Genomic DNA, 19,890 nt, shown 5'->3' with positions numbered 1-19,890 from the left:
CTTCCCTCAGAATGACTGGCCTGGTAAAGTTACCCTATTTCCTCTCACCACACAATGGCCCTGCTTGATCCATGCATTAACTTTTGCTCAGGCTCTGCTTCCCATCACTCTGGTAAACCGGTGGTCTCTTTCCCTTATCCTGCCTCATGAAGCAGGACATCTAAAAGCCTAGCATTAGTGAACTCTGGAATATCTTGTTGAAAATTGGAAATAAGGTAACACTGGTTAGTCTGGACAGGGTCTGCAGGGTTCCCCACATAGGATGGGACACCGTGACAGAAGAGGTAGCAGTGAGAAGGATGGGAAAGAGAAGGGGATACAGACACCACCTCCATAAAAGTTGGAAGCCGTCACTGACCCACTTCCATCTTTTGTGACTGAACTAGGACAAGGGAATTAATTAGACTTAAAGCCTACATATGATTTAAAGTTTCATATAAGCACCACTTTTCTTTAAACAAGTGAGTATTGTTTCTCTTTGGAAAGTCAACTGGAAATCAACTGTGATCTTATAAGAGCACAGTCTTGAAAATCTAGTCACACAAGATCTGTATTCTACACAAAGTTAAAAGCATGCGAGCTTTTTGGCTGATGTAATGCTAACATACAGCAGCACAGAGACAGCACTGAAATCTGATCAAAAACAAGGCAGGAAAATTAGAAGGTATATGGCTGGATTTTAATGAAGGTATGCTGATAATTTAAAAATCCAGGGGTTGGAAGACATTATATTAATTCTGATGAAGACTTTGGTTGAAACGTGTACTGCAATTTCATCCATAGGCATTTATTCTGCATTAGGAGATGGAACTGATTGCTTGCATCTAACTATGTGTCAATCATGAAAATTAAAGGCAATTAAATATGACATTTCCCATTAGTCTTCTTCTCCTACCTATATTTTCTAGGCATAAACCATTGTACAAATCATCAAAATAAAAAGAAGAGTCATACTAACACTATAAAACGCACCTATCCTCCTTAATTACATCATAGGTTCTATGGTATAGTCTGTTTCCCACCTCCGCTGCAGAACCGTAAGCTAAATGGGAACACAGCTCCCTCTAGAGCTTGAGCATTGGACGAAAAAACAGCACGCAAACCCCCGGCTCCAAAAGCTTGCTTAGAAAGGCAGCACTGTGAGGAAGAGCAATACATACACCAGAGAGGCCAGGGAGCCTGTCACAAAGGCCGCAGGCTGAGATTCAGAAAACCTTCTGTCAGAGACAGATGCTCTTCTACCTGTGAAAATAAAATACCTTTCCAGGGTAAGCTTGTAAAAAAGGGCTTAACAGGTTTCTGGTTTATGGGAGACGTGAGGTACAAAAACTCTGAACACTGGAGCCTTATTTGCTGTCTGGCATGGCAGGTGAGCCTTGGCGGGGTTCTCATGAGTGTGCACCGTGAGAGAATAGAGGATGTGAGTTAGCTGAATAATTGTGTCAAATGTCAAACGTTTTCTGTGGTTAAGCAAGAACTGACACATTTAGCCCTTCAGAATTTACAGGATCTAAGGTAATTAACCCAGCATCACTTCCTCAGGATCAGGTGCCCTCCAGAGCAGCCACTTCTGAGCCAGGGTGGTGCTAGCACCCCTTGCCCTTGACAGCCAGCCAGAGGTTAGCAGTGATTGAAGCTGGTTGTCAGGCATTGCCCAGTCTCACCAGTATTCCATCCAGTGGCCAGGGAGCGAGGAGTGGTGTGAGTGTACTGGGGCACCGAGAAGGCGGGAAGACACGGACTGCGAGCATGTCCTTGCACGCCCAGGTGGGCCCGCGCCCGGGGCCACGGTGCCGGGGCTGGAACCGCCCAGGGAACGTGCCATCCCTTCCCTCGGTGCCCCTCTCCTTACCATGATGCAAGTTTCCTCGAAGATCCCCCTCCTCCGCTTGCTCAACCCGGCGATGCCTAAGCGCTTCCGCCAGCCCCACTCCCGTTCCCCGTGACCCCGGTTCCCACCGGGCACCCAGCCTCCGCCGCTCCCACTGCCTTCGTCGGCGGGTTGCCCCGCGGGTGAGGCGCTCGCAGTCCCCGCCTCTCTTCCCACGGATATAAGACCGCCTCCCGCCCCGTCGGTACCTCACCGTCCTCAGCTTCGCCGGGACCCAGACGCATCATTACCCCGAGGATGCTGCGCGCCGTCGCCGGAGGACAGGCTCTGCTGCTGAGCGCCCTGCTGTGGTCCCTGGCCGCCGCCGGTGGGTAACGGCGGCCGGGCAGGATGGGGGGTGGGGGTGGGGGGTGCAGACGGCGGACCCCGCTCCCTCTCAGTGAGAGACGGCGGACCCCGAGGAGAGCCGTCGCGCGCGGAGCAGTGGCGGGACAGCGGCACTCAGCAGCGCGTCCCGGCTGCGACCCGGCTCCGGTTCAGCACCCGGACGGCGGGGCCCCCGGGGCGCCTAGGGGGAATCTCTGGTGGCCCTGGCCCGGTGGGTGCGGGGGAGCAGGAGGCGCTCTCAGGGGGCGGCCGTCGCCTGCAACTGCTGACCGGCAGTCAGCAGTCCCCAGTCCCGAGCATGTCGGAGGAGCAGAGCGGGTGGCGTTTAGGGAGTAATCGGAATACCGCTCAGTGAAATGCTCGGTTTCCAGAGGTTACAGAGGTTTTGCGGGGCTTTCCGCTCCAGCTTCCTCCCGGGCAGTTAGTTCCCCCAGCAGCGGCGGCGGCGGCCGGGGCGGCGGGCTGGCGGGTCACCACGGCCTCCCTTCCGCTTGTGCGTGGGCCGCCCGCTCGCCCGCGGGTAGCCCCCTCAGATGGAAGCCTCTAGGGCAGCCGCAGATTTTTAAATACTTTCTATTCCCAAAATAAATATACGGGGAAACTAGGGGCTAATGCCCCTAGCAGCGGATACAGCCGGGGGTGCTTTTGGACTACACCGCGCTGGTTTGGCAGTCGGACATGCTCATGAGTATCTTGAAGCTTTTGCAGCTTCTGCAGAGGTCTGGGGTCAAGCGGAGGCATTGGACAGAACTCCAGATAAGGTACCTCAGCACCTCGGGGTTACAAGCCTCTGCCAAGGCACGTTCCTTGAGTAAGACAAACGTGAGCCCAGAGGGCAGGACCAAACCTTTGCCCCCAAAAGAAATTTTCCAAGTAGCAATTAACAGCATCTGCTTCGTTTAAAGAAACAATGACTGCAGGGAACCGGGAATTACATATAATATGGCTGATGACACTCTTTTCTGTATTTAAAGGCAATCCAGAACTACCAAGAGCAGTTAATATAACTTGGTCTTCAATCAACTTTAAAACTATACTACAGTGGCAACCAAAACCATCAGGTTACTTCTATACAGTAGAAATAATCGGGTAAGTTGATAAAAACAAGGTGTGTCCATTAATGGCAATCAAAGAAAATGCAAATAGAGCGTATTTTAAATTTTGAGACTGGCTGTAACAGGAAAAGAGCCCAAACACAAGGATTTAGGAAGACTGCCAACCCAGTTGTTTATTCTTCTTTGTATCCAGCTGTAAGAATATTTCTTTCAGGTTTCTGGTTTTGCCCACTTCAGAAACAGAGGGGAGCTTTAGATCAGTATTTCAGTTCTGGGGTTCAGTGCAGGCCAGCTGCACTGGAGATCTACATCAGGATACTTTAGTTGACACTTAATCAGACATACCATATATTGATAGAACTTCACCCTTTTGAGGTGTCTGGACTGAGTCTTTTGTCTTTAGTTTTGGGAGGTGTCTGATAAATACAAGTCTGCATTTTATTCTAATCTGTGAATCACAGTAAATGAATAATCTGTCTCCCTGGGTAATACTAAAAATACCTTTGTTCATCTACCTCTGTCAAGACTTTCTCTGTCATCATGTTTTATGTAAGCTATGAAATATTCTGGACATAAAAAGCAGCCAGTTTGTGTGAAGTGTCTAACAGCTTTTTCAACACCACCTGAAAACTTCCATGAAGTTCAGTAATAAATCTGTGCTGTTCTTAGCTCCCCCATTAATTCATAGACCATTATTAAACATGCCCTGAAGGGAAACTGCATCATCAACTCTCTTACATATTCATGAAAATATGGTAGTCTCTTCTGTCTCTAAAAGTGGCATAGAAATGAGAACTCTTTTATGACTAATGGATGAAATACCAGTGCAGTGTGCTCTTTTATTCTGAAAATAATTAATAGACTTAAAAGCACTTAAAAGCACACATTTAGCAGAATGAATTTTATGAAATTTACGAATCTGGAGTTTCTATCCAGCCATTAGTGCTCCTTAAGTCCGGTTGCCCAAAATTCTGTATAGAATGAGGTATAGTTCTGATATGGAGGCACTTCTTTAGACAAGTATCTTATAGATTACGTATGCTTAAGTGTTTGCTTTCTCATCTGTGCACATTTGCAGAGTACGTTTGTTTGATCACAAAGGTCAAATCTCATCTGTTCCTTTTGTCAGCTGCAGAAAAAGTAAAAAATCAGAACTACTTATGGCTTCTATTCAATTCATATAAAAGATTGGATTTTTAATTCACATATGTAACCAGTAACATATTTCTGTAATCAATATGGATCATCTTTTGCTTGGTTATACTTTGAATTGTGAAATATAGCTGTACAGAATAGTGTTTTTTCATGTTTTTTCTTCTCCGTTTCAACTTAGTACAACTGCAAGACCATCCACTGGATGAGGGAAAAAATGTTTTTTAATATATCTAGATACATAAAAGTCTGGTTGGAAGGCATTGACACTTCTTTCTTGCTCTATTCAGACATACATCTGACATCAAAAGAAAATGCATACTGACAACAGAAACAGAGTGTGATGTTACAGATGTGCTCAGGAATGTGAAAGAGACCTATACAGCACACATACTGTCTGTAACGTCCTCAACAATGGATAACTTTGAAGAACCACCTTTTGCAGTCTCTGAAAAATTTACACCTTATAGTCAGAGTAAGTAGCATTGCTAATTAAATCTTATTGAAAACGTAATTTCAAGATTACTTCCATTGATTTAAACAAGGTTTAGATTGGGCTAAAGGTTTTTCCATATAGATTTTCACAGTAGCCATTATGATATCTGAGAAGACATTCAGGAATAAAGCTTTCCTTGTTGTAGGGGAATGTGTAAGATTTTAGTTACTGTTTGTTTCTCACTGCAGTGAGTAGACCATTTTGTTAACATGTGTACTGGATGAAGATATTTATTAATAATCCAGGATTTAACTGTATTACTTTGGCCCTAAATTTGTAATAAATTTAAGGAGGGAAGGGAGTGGAGGGTGGAAAAAAAGAATGCATGTTGTATAGAAAAAATTATGTAAGTTTTTTAATTCTAAAAATACTTGTTTAGCTGTTCTTGGAAAACCGGAGATACAGAATTATACACAAAAGGGCTCCAAATTGAATATTGTGTTCCAAGATCCACTGACACCATATAAATTTCCCAATGGAAGCTTTCAAAGTATTCGAGATATTTTCCAACATGACCTAGAATACAAACTCTATTACTGGAAAGATCAAAGTTCTGGGAAGGTAAGGTTTAACTCTACTTTTTATGCATTTTGTAGCTGTACCAGCCTTCTAGTACCTAAAGGAGCTTATAGGAAAGCTGGAGAGGGACTGCTTAAAAGGGCATGGGGTGATAGAACAAGGGGGAATGGTCTTAAGGTGAAAGAGAGAAGAATTTAAGATTAGATGTTAGGAAGAAATTTTTCTCTATGACGGTGGTGAGGCACTGGCACAGGTTGCCCAGAGATGCTGTGGCTGCCCCCTCCCTGGTAGTGTTCAAGGCCAGGTTGGATGGGGCTTGGGAGGGTGTCCCTGCCCATGCCAGGGGGTTGGGACTAGGTGGGCTCTGACGTCCCTTCCAATCCAAACCAGTCTGTGATTTCACAATCCTGTGATTCAGTGATCGTGTGTTTTATAGCTGCACAATTTCCATGCTACCTTAAGAGGTAACACTTTGGCAGAGAACTCTTCCTTGAAATATTTGTTTCCTTTACAGAAAGATGCTACAACGAAAAGCAATGCATTTGAAGTAAGTGTTGACAGCACAAAGAACTACTGCTTCTACATACAGGGAGTCATTCCGTCCCGCAGAGAAAACCGTAATGGCCAGGAGAGCATGGTGCTTTGTACCAGTGTGGGAAGAAGTATCTTAGATGGTAGGTATCTGGTGAAGCTGGTCATACAGTCTTTAGCATTCTAACAGACACTTCAAATCCGAGTACATGGAAATTCGTGGGAAGAACTCTCATCAAGGAGTCCACCATCTGTAGCTAGTTGGATTTAGGGTTTTGCTAAACTGTTCTGGTTAGTTTTAAATTGGCTTGAGTTGGTGACTGATGAATGAGGTTTCAGATCTCATCACTACTCTTCACCTTCATTGTTTTGTTTTCTGACTGTTTTCCTCAGAGCCTTCAGTTACAGGCCTCAATAGTAAATGGGCAGACACTGGCACAGGTTGCCCAGGAAAGCTGTGGCTGCCCCCTCCCTGGCAATGTTCAAGGCCAGGTTGGATGGGGCTTCAGGCAACCTGGGCTAGCGGAGGGTGTCCCTGCCCATGGCAGGGGCTTGAGACTAGATGATCTTTGAGGTTCTTTCCAATCCAGACCAGTCTGTGGTTCTATAACTAGGTCTAAAACATAAGAGTGCTGGAAACGTACGTATCCATGGACATGTAATTTCACCTGAACTTTAATTATTATCTCAAAAGCAGATGATGAGACTGTCTTTACAAGGTCAGAGATTGGCAGATTGATTTCTTTAGTGATAAATAAGTTAGTGAATAGTCAGTAAGTCAGCCAGTCTAATTCCAGACAAAGAATCTGGGTAAAACTTCCCCCAAAGTCAATTCATCAATATTTATTAAATAATACAAATTTACTGTACTGTACCTTCTTTCTCCATCAGGTAAGAATATTTGCACTCTAGGAAAGTTTTTTTTAAATAGAAAATTAACTTTCTCAAATTAACTTTCATATCTGTATATATATATTTTTGTTTATCACAATAGTAGAATTGTAATAAATAACTTGAATAGAAAACTCTTCTGTTGGTAGGTTCTAGCTTCTAATCTAGAATAAATTTCCACTTGGATTTAGTTTCACAGAAATAATGCAAGAGTAGGGAGAATGGTTGGACATTCTTGTGGTGGCAGCACAGTACTTTGGTGCACTAACTAAACTGGATAAAACCCTAACATGAACCAGGTGAAAAAAGCTTTATCTCAATTCAGCAACTTCACACTAAAATGAATTTAGTTCACGCTGAGGTGGTCACATCTATGGTGCTGTAAAACACAGAAAGCATGTTTGTGACATTATGGCTGTTGATAACTGAATCTTGGAATTACTTTATTTTTTCCCCTCCCCTACAGAATTTGGAGCAGAAGTCTTCATCATCATAGCAGTGATAGCGATTGCAGTCATCACTCTTGCTATTGTCCTACCAGTGATCCTGTGTAAACGCAAGAAAGCCAAAGCTACGAGAGAAAAGGAACCACTTAATGGTGTCTAAGGAAGTGGCAGTTCAGGGGTGAGGAGGGAAGAACCAGAAAAAACCCATATATTGCATAATTGGATGGACCTTTTTAACCTCTGGGACATTGGAATTTTGAAGCTCAAATTTTATTTGGATTTAAAAGTCTGTTACACAAAGATGAAAAATTCAGGAAAACCCCGTGTCAGTAGTTCCCAGGGGATGGAAGAACAGTCTTTTGGTTTGATACAATAGCCTAACCTTGTCCATATCTCATCCCAAGCTCCTTCTGTTGTCCTGTCTGAAATAAGATTCTGAATGAGCACCTTTGACTAGACAAGGTACAGCCATTCTGAAAGTATGGCCTTACTGAGCCAGAAGATTTATGGTACTTGTGAGGGGAAAAAACACTACTTTTGATAAACGTGTGTCCTTTACCTAAGGGAAAGGAACATCTTTCTGTTTCTATGAAACAAACTTGTATTTATCTGACTTTCTTTTAACATTATTAATTGGTGAAGTGATCTCTTAGTTCAGATGCAGCAAAGATGCTGTTACTATTTCTGCACTTTGATAAAATTAACTTGGTCTGTCTATTTTTAGATGTAATCAAAGGTAAACAAACAAACTACTGTACTGGCAAGTTGCAAGAACCACTCAAAGTAGGTAGCTGCTATCTGTCTGGAAAGCATATCCAGATTACACTCCACCTAGAGTTATATAGACAAGATAGTCTGATGGTTCCAAGCAAGCGTTAGAACAAACCCTTCGCAGTTTTTGAGTCAGTAGTAACTCACTTCATGCAAGCACTGACAAGGTAGCAGTATTTACTGCATTTTGAACATTATTTTTAATTAATCTGTTGGTGAATGGTTTATAGGTTCAAATCATCTCGGTGATGGGGTCTGAAGGTACCTGTTACTTTGACTATTTTAATATTTATTTTATAAATGAGAATCTAATTTTTATACTGGTGATATCTGTATTTATTATAGTAATTTATACTTTTCTAATGAAATAAAGGTGATGGTGAAAATAAGACTTTCTTTTCTAAGTACAGCATTTATTCCAAAACTAAATTAAAAATACATTTAGAAAACCTGTCTTGTGACAGCAGCATAGACAAAGCTGTCAGAAGTCTAACCATACTGCCAGGGCACCTACTACCTGAAAGGAAGGAAAGGAGAAGCCAAACTACACAAACTGATGAAGTGTTTTGAAGTTTCCCAAGTTGTTTTTTCAGCTGTCCATCTATGGAAGTGATTGTTTACATTCACAGCTTCTCATTCTAATGGAAAGTGTACTCAACATCTCCCTGGATATCTCATGCAGGGATTCCCATGCTGCCTGCATGCCTGGGGTGCCAGTGTTGGTTCCAGGCAGTATGAGGCCTGGCCCAGAGATGAGAACTGCTGCAACAAAGGCTGGTGTCTCTCTCTGCTAACAACCGTGATTGGCACACACACACACACACACACACACACTAAAGAAAAAAGCATTTTCCAACTGGCACTTCTCAGCTGTGTATCTCAAACCTTTATGTTTTAAAACAAGATATCTTATCTTGCATTTATGCGAAAAAATAACATCATACAAAATGACATACCCATCTACCTTCTCAGCCTTACTTTACTATAGATACCTTCACTGTATGGATTAAGACTCCTGTGAAGATGAGTGGGGTTTCTTTGTTAATCCCCTTTTCTACAGAGGGAACAAAACCACCACAATATTCCCCCTCCGCCCCCACAAAAAAACCCACCCAACCCTGTTTACTTAATATTGTGCAATAAATACTTAGTGCACTTTCTGCTGATGCACAAGCCTTGTATGGAAGAGGAATCTTACAACAGCCAAACATGAGAACTTGTGGGAGTGAGTTTTAAAACATCCCAGAGTTGTCATCACTACTTCCCTCCCCTGCAGCGTGCTGCTTCCTCGGCTTCATTCAGTGCCAAGCTCAGAAAAGGGAAGAGGAGTTCATAAGAAAAGGAAAACTCATCAGTTACAGCACAGCATTTATTAAAACAGACCACGCTGTTGTCTGCCATACACCACAGAGAATGGTAGCTCATTCTTCTTTATGGAGCAGATTTTTTGTTTATTCTGAACATGAAGGAGAAAAGAGAGAGAGAAAAGCACCCATAGAAACACAAACAAGTACCTTAAATGGCATGGGAGTGACGCACTCCTGCACAAGTTCTGGAAACCTGAAACGCTTCTGCTCACTAGCTGCGGTATGTTATCATCCAACAATGCTGAGTAACCAGTCACGGGGCTCACAGATCCTGTTTCAAGGAAGGTTTTGGCTGTTTATGGAGACAAGGGGCGTTTTATCACAAATTTCCAGAAGTTATATCCCCTGGGCCAGTGTACTGAGCCCACACAAAACATTTTATGCAGAGATTTAACTTTCTCAGACCATCACAGCGGGCAAGAGGAGGTGCTGAATAAAGGTATTGTCACTAGGAAAGACTAGATCCTGTCAACAACACACACGGACACTTCAGCACTGTACGGATTTGAGAGGGAGACAGACACCCCTGGGTACTCTATGTGAGAAAGGTAAAGCTTTCCCTATGCACCTAAGTAGCCTGGCTTATCTTCTAAGCAGGTTTCTGTAAGCATGTTCCTGCTGATGCTCCTGATTCCCCTGTTCTGCTTTGCTCTTTGTCATCTGTAGGAGAAAAGATATCCAGCCGTTTCAAGTGGATAAAAACATTTCAGCAGATTCCCAGTGCAGTACTCATGTTCTCTCCTTATACAAATGAAGGTGTAACATCCCATGCTGTAATAAACCACTCCATTTTGTAGTGTTGTTTAAAATCTACATCCTTCTTCACATGGGTAAATGCAGACTGATGCTGTTCTGTTACTTTCTCCCAGGCAAAACAGTATTACAGACAATGAAATTACTGCTATTACTTAAAAAGAACAATTTTACATAAATGTGTGATAAATACGGCAGCAAACAGCTTTGCTAATATGTTTCTAGCAGACTCAGCTTTCCACTGTGAGAAGGCTGCCACTGCAAGGCATGTCACGATAAGAATGTGATTATAGGCTTAGCTTGGATTGCTAGTTACGTGGCAACTGAGGACAGAGAGTTTCTGCATTAAGCAGCTGAGAAAACACAGCTATGATAGATTACCTACTTGGTTTGCTTTTCCTTTCCGCTGATTCCTTTACAGGTGACTGCTTCATAGCTTCAGAAGCATGTAATACACAGGGATGAAGGGGGCTTTTGATAGTACCAGACCCAAGAGTCAATTGAGTATTCTAATTACACAGTATTTATCCACATACAAATAACCATCTTATTTGTCCACATTTATCACAAAGGAAAGTCCTCATATTCATGTTTGAGAATGACAGAAAAACCACAGAATAACCTGCTAGACAGGACCAGGAACTGGGCAGCTGGAAAAAATCTTTCCACAACCATTAGGTGTGGTGTTAGTCACGACAACATACACCTCTCACACAGCACGCCCTTAATGAAGGGGGACTGCCACCAAAAGCTGCCCTTCTCTCAGTTCCTGATGTATCCTCTAATGCTCTAGATCAGGTCACTTGGAGAAGCTAAGATGTGCTGCAACTCTCTTCCACCTTAAGAAAAATCTTCCCACTAGTGGGATCCTACTGCTCCTTCTGGCACAGGGTCTCACCAGCCCATTTCAGTACCCCCTGCAAGGACCCAGAAGGAATATTTTTCCTTTTAATTCTTCAGCCTCTAACTGGAGCTGAAGTAGGCAAGTTCATAGAAAGATTTGCCTCAAGGGCAGAGTAAGACCTTCCAGAACTCAGGAGTAAAGACACAGACACAGCCAGGTTGGCTTTTGTTAAGATTTGTACCCTATTTTTGAGCACATCACTCAAGTGTGTCAATATTTACTTTCCATGGCTCCCTTCTGGAAGTTTCTGTTCCTCTCCCCCCTGCCCTATTCATTTCCATTACCTGTTCTTCCCCAGAGCTGAACCCACTGTCTGATTTCTGTGCAGAGTTGGTTAGGATCTCATTTAAGTGAAAACTTAGCATTGAATAAATACACGTGCTTTAGTCAGCAATCCAGAATACATTAATAGCATGGCAACATATTTTTTTTTTAACCCTTCCTGGTGACAGCTTCCCTTGGTCACCATAATTGGATGAATGACTTCAGAACATTTGCTAGTGCTTTCTCAGTGCACATAATTACCTTTAAATATTAATGCTTTAGTGGCTTGTTTAATTAGCAGTTAAGTCAATAATCTGCTCTCAAAAAATTCAGTTCCAGATCTCAGTTACCCTGATATATTTTCTCCTATTTTTAGTTTCAAATTTTCTGCTTTATTTCTTCAAGAACTATTTAAAGTACTCAAACGTTGTTACATTCACAAAATTATTTCATCAAAAGAGGTTTAATTAAAAACCTCCTTCCTCTGAAGAGAGATGTTTTCCCAATGAGATCACATGATTTTTTAATTAGTTCTTCGCTAATCACATCACTCAAGCTAGTGTAGTGAAAGAGCTGGAATGTCAAGTGAGCTTTTAAAGCCTACTCCCAACAAAAGTACCCATTATTTCAGGGTAGGGTTTTTGTTAGTTTGTTTTTAGAGTGCATCCCTGATTACACAGGTTTTCCCTCTGCTGCATTCATACTTTACCATCTGTCCGGATCAAATACGTGTATTTCCAGTGAGATGATACTTTACCTGATTTCTCATATTTCCACTTTATTCACAACATGCTCATTTGCTTCCATAAAGCATGGGAAGTGCAACCATACCATCCACAGCACAGCTGCAGCCGTCACTGGAGCAGCAGAACCACGAACACCACAAACCTGCTCCTGCTGTGTTCCTCACAGCACGGGGGGTTCTCTCACAGCCCAGCCCGGGAGCCGTCTCTGCAGTATTAGTCCTGCAACTGTGCGCTCCGGCTCCGCTTCATCTGCCTGGAAAAGGTGACCCCAAGTGGCAAAGAGAGGCATAAGCAGTATGTTAACAACCCAAATTTCCCTAAATGGCAGGTACACAAATACCCAGTTTGAGTCCAGATTTCACAGAAGTTTGAGGGAAAAGAGCATGTGAAATTTGTTAGATCTTCTCTTTCCTAATAATGAAGAGCAACAGACAGTTTGAACAGCTCAGTCAGATCCAATAAGAAGAGCAGGAGTAGTTTGTTCTCCCTGAACACCCCCATCTTCTATTCAGTCCACATTTCCTTCTGCCAGGTTTACCGGGGATCTTGGGCTATAGCATACCCTGTCTTGTCCAGTTTTCAAGCGCTGCTGGAAGCAAGAACCCAGCTAACAATCTAACAGGAAGCAACAAGTACATATTTACCCATTGTTTGCATGCACAAAACCATCCTCCCTTCTCCTGACAAAGTTCTCCTTTAAAATCAGAAAACCCAGCGTAGTTCAGAAATAGATTTTCACATTGAATGTTAAGATTCTTACCTGTTTTCTTTCTTGGTAACAGATTCCTCGGGGTGACCTTTGAACACTTAGAGGGATGGACTGAGAACCTCAGATAAGGGACTGGTGTCTTCCAGGAGCATTGGAAAATGTGTTACTATTGCACATAGCAAAAATTGAGCTGTAAAAGTCCTATAAGTTCTGTTGAAGTTCAAGCTATGTTTGGAACTGTGATAATGTGCTATCTGTCCAGTGGCAAGGGAAAGAAAGGAACGGGTTGGAATAGCTGGAATGCAGCCATGTTTGTAACCAAGGCTATTCTGGGCCTTACGTGCTTCGAGTTCTGCTGAGCTTGTCTTGAAAAAGCAATCCCAAAACGAGTCTTTTCTGGGTATCACATTCCTCTCTAGAGACTGACAGGCATAAGGAGTTGAAACAGGTCCCAGGTAAGGGGCTGCCCTTCTGTAGAGTCTCTCAGGCAGGTCCCTACACAAGGACAACACATACTGCACAGAGGTGCAGACAAAAACGAGTGTACCTCAGACCCACCTACTCAGCTACCTTCTATCCAAGAGTACGATGCTCCCCATTGCCTCAGAGGGGGTTTACAGAGGTAACACCCTAAGTACAAAGAGAGGTTAATGCTTCAGCGTTCACAAAAATCAAGCAGTGTTTCCAAAATTCTCTACTGAAGGCTCATAAATACAACTGCTCCAGGAAAAAAACTCACCCAAACACAACACTACTTTACCTAGTTAGTGTCAGCAGCTTGAAACAGGATGGCAATGTGTAGATTTGACCTTGGTCCTTAACTCCCTACTGAACTAAAAAAAAAGTCTGCTAATGGCTCCTGGCTTTCCAGAGAAGTCCTGTTGCAATGCACAATATTGCATTTGAGTTTTAAGGAGCTTTCAGCATACATGATTTTCTTTTTAACCATTATTTTCCCAAATACTCCAGTTTATCAGCACCTCTATAGATACTTATTATCTTCCAGCATTTCACTAAGCCTGTCACATTAGTACCTTCTGATACAGCTGATTTTATCTCCATCACTCTTGTGCCACCACATTCCTGCAGCAGAACACCACTATAAAGTAAATAAACACTAGCTTTTTTCAAGGAGCATTTTCACACTCCTTACCTTGCCACAATTAAGAATTAAAACTACTCAAATGTTTTTTAGTACCTGCTTGCACTAAACCATCGTCTAGGAAATGCAGGGTATATTTAGTTACATAGAGGACTACCTCTTCAGTGGCATACATGCAGTTCCAGAGCAGTACTCCCTGAACTTTCTATAGCTAAGCTTAAAAAATTGGCTGTGATTTACACCAAACTAGTAGTTATTTTAATGCAGAGAACTTGCTCAGTCATAGAGGTGGAGTTCCTTATTTCTACCCAAGTAAACCAATTTCAGCAGCCTTAGTTTTGTCCAGACAAAACTGACCTCATTTTTCCAGTTCTGTTCTATTTTGGTGCAACATCATGTGTGGAAGCCACTTGTTTCCCAGACGAGGGATGGGTGGGGAATAAGGATGTTGGTTTGTGGACAAGCAGAGCAGGGAATGGGGCTGAGCAACACAGCACAAGAGCTCCTTGTGCCGGTCAAAGCCATTGTGATGAATCTTCCTGGCTTAGACTTGCCAGAGGTCTTGAAGTTTCTAACCCATGCGAGAGAGACTGATTGTTAAGCCCAGTTTGTGAAAGTTACATTCCATAGAAGTAGAGTGTCCAAGTTCTGCTTCCCTCCTATTTTAAAATGCCAGTTGGATAATTATTCTTGCACTGTTGCATTCCTCACAGGGCTGTTGGCAAAATGTCTTTAGTTTCCAAATTCAACCCCCATGGAATTTCACCAGATGTTTAGGCATGTTATTTCTGTTTAAAGTTCAAAGCTGTCATATTTTTCAAATTATTCCCTTAAGACATCTTCTGTCTGCAAAGTTCCAGGCTGCTTGACATCTGGCTCTGCTTTTTCATACAAGGAAAAAAATGATGCAGCATCTCAAAAATGGCTCAGCAACTTTGAAGGTAATATTTTTCTAAGGCTTTAACATAAAAGACAAACTGCTGTCATAGTAACCTATCTTGGCTGTATTTCTGTTTCAAGATGAAACCAGGTTCATCTTGTATTTCAGTGCACACAACAGGATGAGTGTCATCAGAACACAAACTACTATAGGAACCTGTAACATGCACAGCCATTCTAAGCTTCCTGGTGAAACTTAAGGTATAAATAATAAAACTCTGACTGTAACATGGAAGGAAAGCCAACCAACCTCCTCCCAAAACAGCTGCACACCACCAATTCACGAAACTGAGAAACCTCTTTCCACGCTCATGAAAATGACTGGCACAAACCAACCACCACCTACAGCTAAGAATGCAGCAAACACTTTGTACATAAAAATAAGTGATTTGAACAGCAGCTTTACAAGCAGAAATTTGAACTTGCACATTGTTGATTTTCTTCTTGACAGATAAGTCAGCTTATTTTTTCTATAAAAAAAGAATTTAATTTCCCCCTACTCTTTCACAGGTGGATTTCAGGTGATCATTATTATGGAAGTTTCTACAACTTCTCATGGTATGTATGACAATTATATATAAGTTTTAATGGGTTTTATCTTACCCTAAGATAATTTTTTTCACATTTCTAAATGACTTCAAGCACCAAAGATTAGGTGATGCACTGGTCTGCACAGAGCTGAATCCTATGGAAGGATCACTAAATTCATTCTTTTCCAATCCTAATCCATAGGATACATCATCTTTACAGACTTAAACATGAAGACCAAATTCCCTATTTTGCAGAAGGATAACAAGTCATTTAATACTAGGTGTGATTTAATTAAAAAGCCTGTCAGGTAAGTGTCAGGGTAGCACTCCATGCAGCTTTGTTTACTAGTCTGGTCTCCAGTGTACAGAACAGAGCTCAGGAAGTGGCAATACACCCCAGAATTTTCTTACAGCACAGGTGACTTTCAAACAGCACTGAAGTAATCTTACTTTTGGGCTGTCCAGACAGGGGTGTCTACTCCACTATCCATGCCACATTTGGGCAAGAAACATCTCCACAACATATGGACCAGTTAGAATGTAGCTCACACAGCCAACTCTTTCCAGCTTTCCAGAAGAGTAACTGGAATTCAGGGGGAGGGGAAGCTGGGTTTTTTATTGTGTGGTTGGGTTTTTTTATTCAAGAAGATAAACCCATGATGCAGTAAAGCATACTTTGCACTTGGGATGGAAGATGACAGCATTCACAGCTATATTCTATCCACCCTGCAGCATTCCAGTCTCACATTAGTCTTGTAGAAAGAGCCATCAATTCCCAAAAAAGCTTGTGTTTTGCTGCAATGAAACAGCTGTCTGGAGCTTTAGCAGACATTGAGATACTGAAACAAGGCTATTGAACATCCTCAAGAGATGGTGGATTGATCCTTGAAAAGGAGTTTTGATTTGTTGCTCCCTGACTTCAGTTCTACCATTCTAGGGATTGATGTTTTTCCCCCTATGTAAAGAAGAATAGAAGTGTTGCAGCATACAGATCAAGCACGTGGAATTAACTGGGTAGCTGAGAGCAAAAAGAGCAGGGTGAAGTCTGTTGTTCAACTAATATTACATTTTAGTATTAAACATCACATCCACAATACAGAAGTTCCTTCCTTTGTCTCTGGCACATCAGCTAAGTTAAATGAGATGTTTTTTAGACTGCATACTTGGTTAAGGCATTAACTTTCAAACGGAGCTCTACCCTTAAGAATGCTACATAATATGCTTGTTGCACTGCTATTTGGAGTTAAGAGAAGGAAAAAAGGTACTAACTAGCACTAGAAAACACTGATAAGGCCACCCTTAAAGTCAGTTCATTCAAACATATCTTGGTTTCACTCTCACACTACTAGGTTAGGTAGCCTGATAGCTGGTATGTCTACCACAAAGGAAAAACATCAGAAATCAAAAACACAATAAAGGTGGAGATTATGCTATTTTCCTCAAAGAACACTCAAAAGAATTACCACACCAAGTACTGATACAGTATGTTAACCTAATCAGGCCCACACCCTTCTAGAAGTCAATAAACTTGGGAGAACGGAAGTGGGCAGTGAACAAAGGTCAGAATCAGTGCAGATTTAAAACAGCTTAACAGACATGTAATCCAGTTGCTCTAAGCACACATCTCCAAGTACTGTGCTTGTGGTTTATGTTAAGCCTACAAATGGACAGAATCATCTGTCCAATTCCAGGGTGAGTTTCAGACAGCACTATGGATTGAAGCTGAACACAAGCCAATCAGCTCATTAAGTAACTTGGGACCGAGTATGCATTCGCTGTATTGTTGCAAAATTCCTAATCATGTCACCAAGAAATATAAAAAGCCTAGATATATTTTGTCTTTAGATTTATTATTATTTGAGGCACTTCATGTCTTACATTTATATAGCGCCATTTCCCCCTCCAAAGCACTTTACAGTATTTACATACAGGAATGTTTCCCACCACTGTTGAAATGCAGCCATCTGACTATTACCAGTACCATCTTCAAAGCACCAACAGTTTTGAGACTGAAAATATTCATCAGTACTGTCTAAGATAGCTCAGAATTCCAATTTCCAAGCTTCCAACTTGTGCTATTAAAAAGACCCAACAACTAAAATACAGTATCACAGTGCAATTCTGCAACAGAACTGAGACTCAGATCATTGTCATCAGATTTCACAATCTTTCATTAGACCAAGTCTGTCTCAAAATACTTTAGTGTAAGGTCCATTAAGAATATTATTCTAAAACATCATTCTTCATGCTTTCTTTATAAGCCTCTCTTACAATCAAGTGCAGAGGAATATTTCTTTCGTTCCAGTATATCTAGAAACACTAAATCCTGGCCCTAACAAGACACTAGGATCCTCAGTTTCAGTGAACTTCATGGCATCTAAAGGCAAACCTATTCCTCCTTGATTATGAAGTTGGATTTTTTGTTGTTTTTTTTTTTTAAAAGGTAAATCTGAGATTATGCAAAATTTATCAATTGAATTGCAAAGTACCTTGGGATTGGCTGCTGGGGTGCTATATAAGTGTGCTGTGCGTGGTTTTGTCAGTCTTAAAAATACATTACAAGTATCCCAGGTCACTACTGCACTGCAAAATCTGCCCTGGTCACAAGGATAATAGCAACTTCCTCATTTTAGAGATTTTTTGTCTTCATCTCTCTGAAAGGCTACTAAAACATCCTTTCCAAGGGAAAGATTTGCATTTGTGCTCAGAACTTCCACAAAACCAAAAAAATTATGCTGGCATCCAAATTTTCATGGTTACAATTAAAAAAAAAAAAAAAGACTAGCATCTCACATACAGCATGCTGTACTTGCTATGTTATAGCTGATGTGAGGATCTGAATGAACAGAAGAAATTAGTAAAATATCTATTCACCTTCTTGTGGACCAAGCACAAAGTTTTATTCTGGTACCTTATTTGAATACCCTACACTTTAGAGAGCCTTTAAAAGAAATGTCATTGATGCCTTATATGTGAATCTACTGGGGTCACTAGATTCTTATACCAGGATAGCTGTTTGCATTCAAGTACTACAAAATAGTAGTAGTAGTGACAGGTACGGGCACAAACTGTGATACAAGGAGACCTGTTAGGGTAGCAATTTCAACGTGAAAGATGACTAGTCAAACTGGGTAAAAACTAACAGGCAGCCGTGCATCCAAATACATACCCATTTTATAAAAAAGTTGGTTTTGTTTTTAATCTAAACCCTTGAGTGAAGATGCACAGGGAACAGATTTACTGCATATGTTATGCATGCCTTCATGTAGTGCATTCCTATATTATATCTTATATGGGACACTAAAAAACCAATTAGACCTTCACTGTACAACAGGTATCATAATTTTTTGTTTTAAAACCTAATCTCTATTTAGGCTTGAGTTTTATCTTCCTATTCCTTGATAACAAAAATCACCTTGCTGCCTTTACATTTAAATCACATGGCAACCACAGTAATCATTCATATGGTTACAGTAAACTATTAAGAGTTTGATTTCAAGGGGATTTGGCAGCTGGAACAAAAACCAGCAAGGACTCAAGATCATTAGACAACAGCAAGAAATGACTGGTGAATAATTTCTATCAGAAATCAATAAATCCCATGACAAAGATAATAAATGGATGATAAATAAAAGGATGAAAGCATCATTTTTAGGCTTCACAGCCTAGAAAGCCAAAACATCATCACCTGCTTTCAAACTCAGGCCTGAAGGGCAGCTAAAACCATGAGGAGATACGTTTTTTTTTTTAAGAAGGGAAAAAAGGACAAACTCAGAAAAAGCAACTGCTGTATTACAGGACTGAACACACAGGGCACGCAGCAGTCTGCTATTTCACAGATTAACATTTTTCAGTCCATTCTCTTGATTTCAAGAGAAAAATGTTTGGACCCACATTCTTTTCTCTTTCTACTTGTGGGAGACATCCATTTCTTCAGAGCTGAAAGCATGCACAAGAGAGTTTGATACACAGAACAGCACTTCTCCCTTTTTTTGTCAGCCTTCTCCTCCCTCAAATTCCTCTCAAGCTTTCATTACTGTAATATTTCTGAGACAAAAGGGCAGCTGGGGTTGGGGATGGATGAAGCTCTTGCTAAACTGGGAGAGAGTGGGATTGCTTAGCAGAGAGTGCTGCACAGACAGACAGATGTTGAAGAGAATCCCAAACTCACAGAACAAGCTTAACCATTTTAGCAGAAGGAATGAGTTTGGTCTTTTAGGTTCAATCAATCCATCCTTTATCAGCAAGGGTACATTGGCTACATCGCAAGGCTTGCTCAAGAAAAAGGCTCTTTCAGTTAACAGGGCACAGATCTGAAGATGGGAGCGTGTCCTGCACCATGTGAGACAGTTCAGAAATATGCATAGAACAGAGCAAAAATCCAAGACTGCTTTGCAGGAACAAGAGAGGTAGCAACCCTAATTTTAACAGGGCTTTTCACTGAAGGGAAAGAAGGTCTACAAAAGTCAAATCAGCTGATTTCAAATGGTTTGCATC

The 19,890-nt window shown here is 41.6% G+C and overlaps 1 protein-coding gene across 1 annotated transcript; it reads left to right on the top strand.

The window, feature by feature from the left end:
* Positions 1-2,128: 2,128 nt before the first annotated feature.
* On the top strand, positions 2,129-7,468 carry F3 (coagulation factor III, tissue factor; the record flags this gene model as incomplete). The annotated part of the gene is made up of 6 exons (XM_084265968.1): positions 2,129-2,198; positions 3,193-3,307; positions 4,716-4,900; positions 5,301-5,482; positions 5,955-6,114; positions 7,329-7,468. The coding sequence occupies 6 exons, from the start codon at positions 2,129-2,131 to the stop codon at positions 7,466-7,468; spliced, it is 852 nt and encodes a 283-aa protein (XP_084122094.1).
* Between the last annotated feature and the right edge of the window lie 12,422 nt (positions 7,469-19,890).

Source organism: Gallinula chloropus, assembly GCF_964237585.1.
Source record: "Gallinula chloropus genome assembly, chromosome: 6".
NCBI classification, from domain to species: Eukaryota; Metazoa; Chordata; class Aves; order Gruiformes; family Rallidae; genus Gallinula; species Gallinula chloropus.
This window is presented reverse-complemented; position numbering and strand designations above follow the sequence as displayed.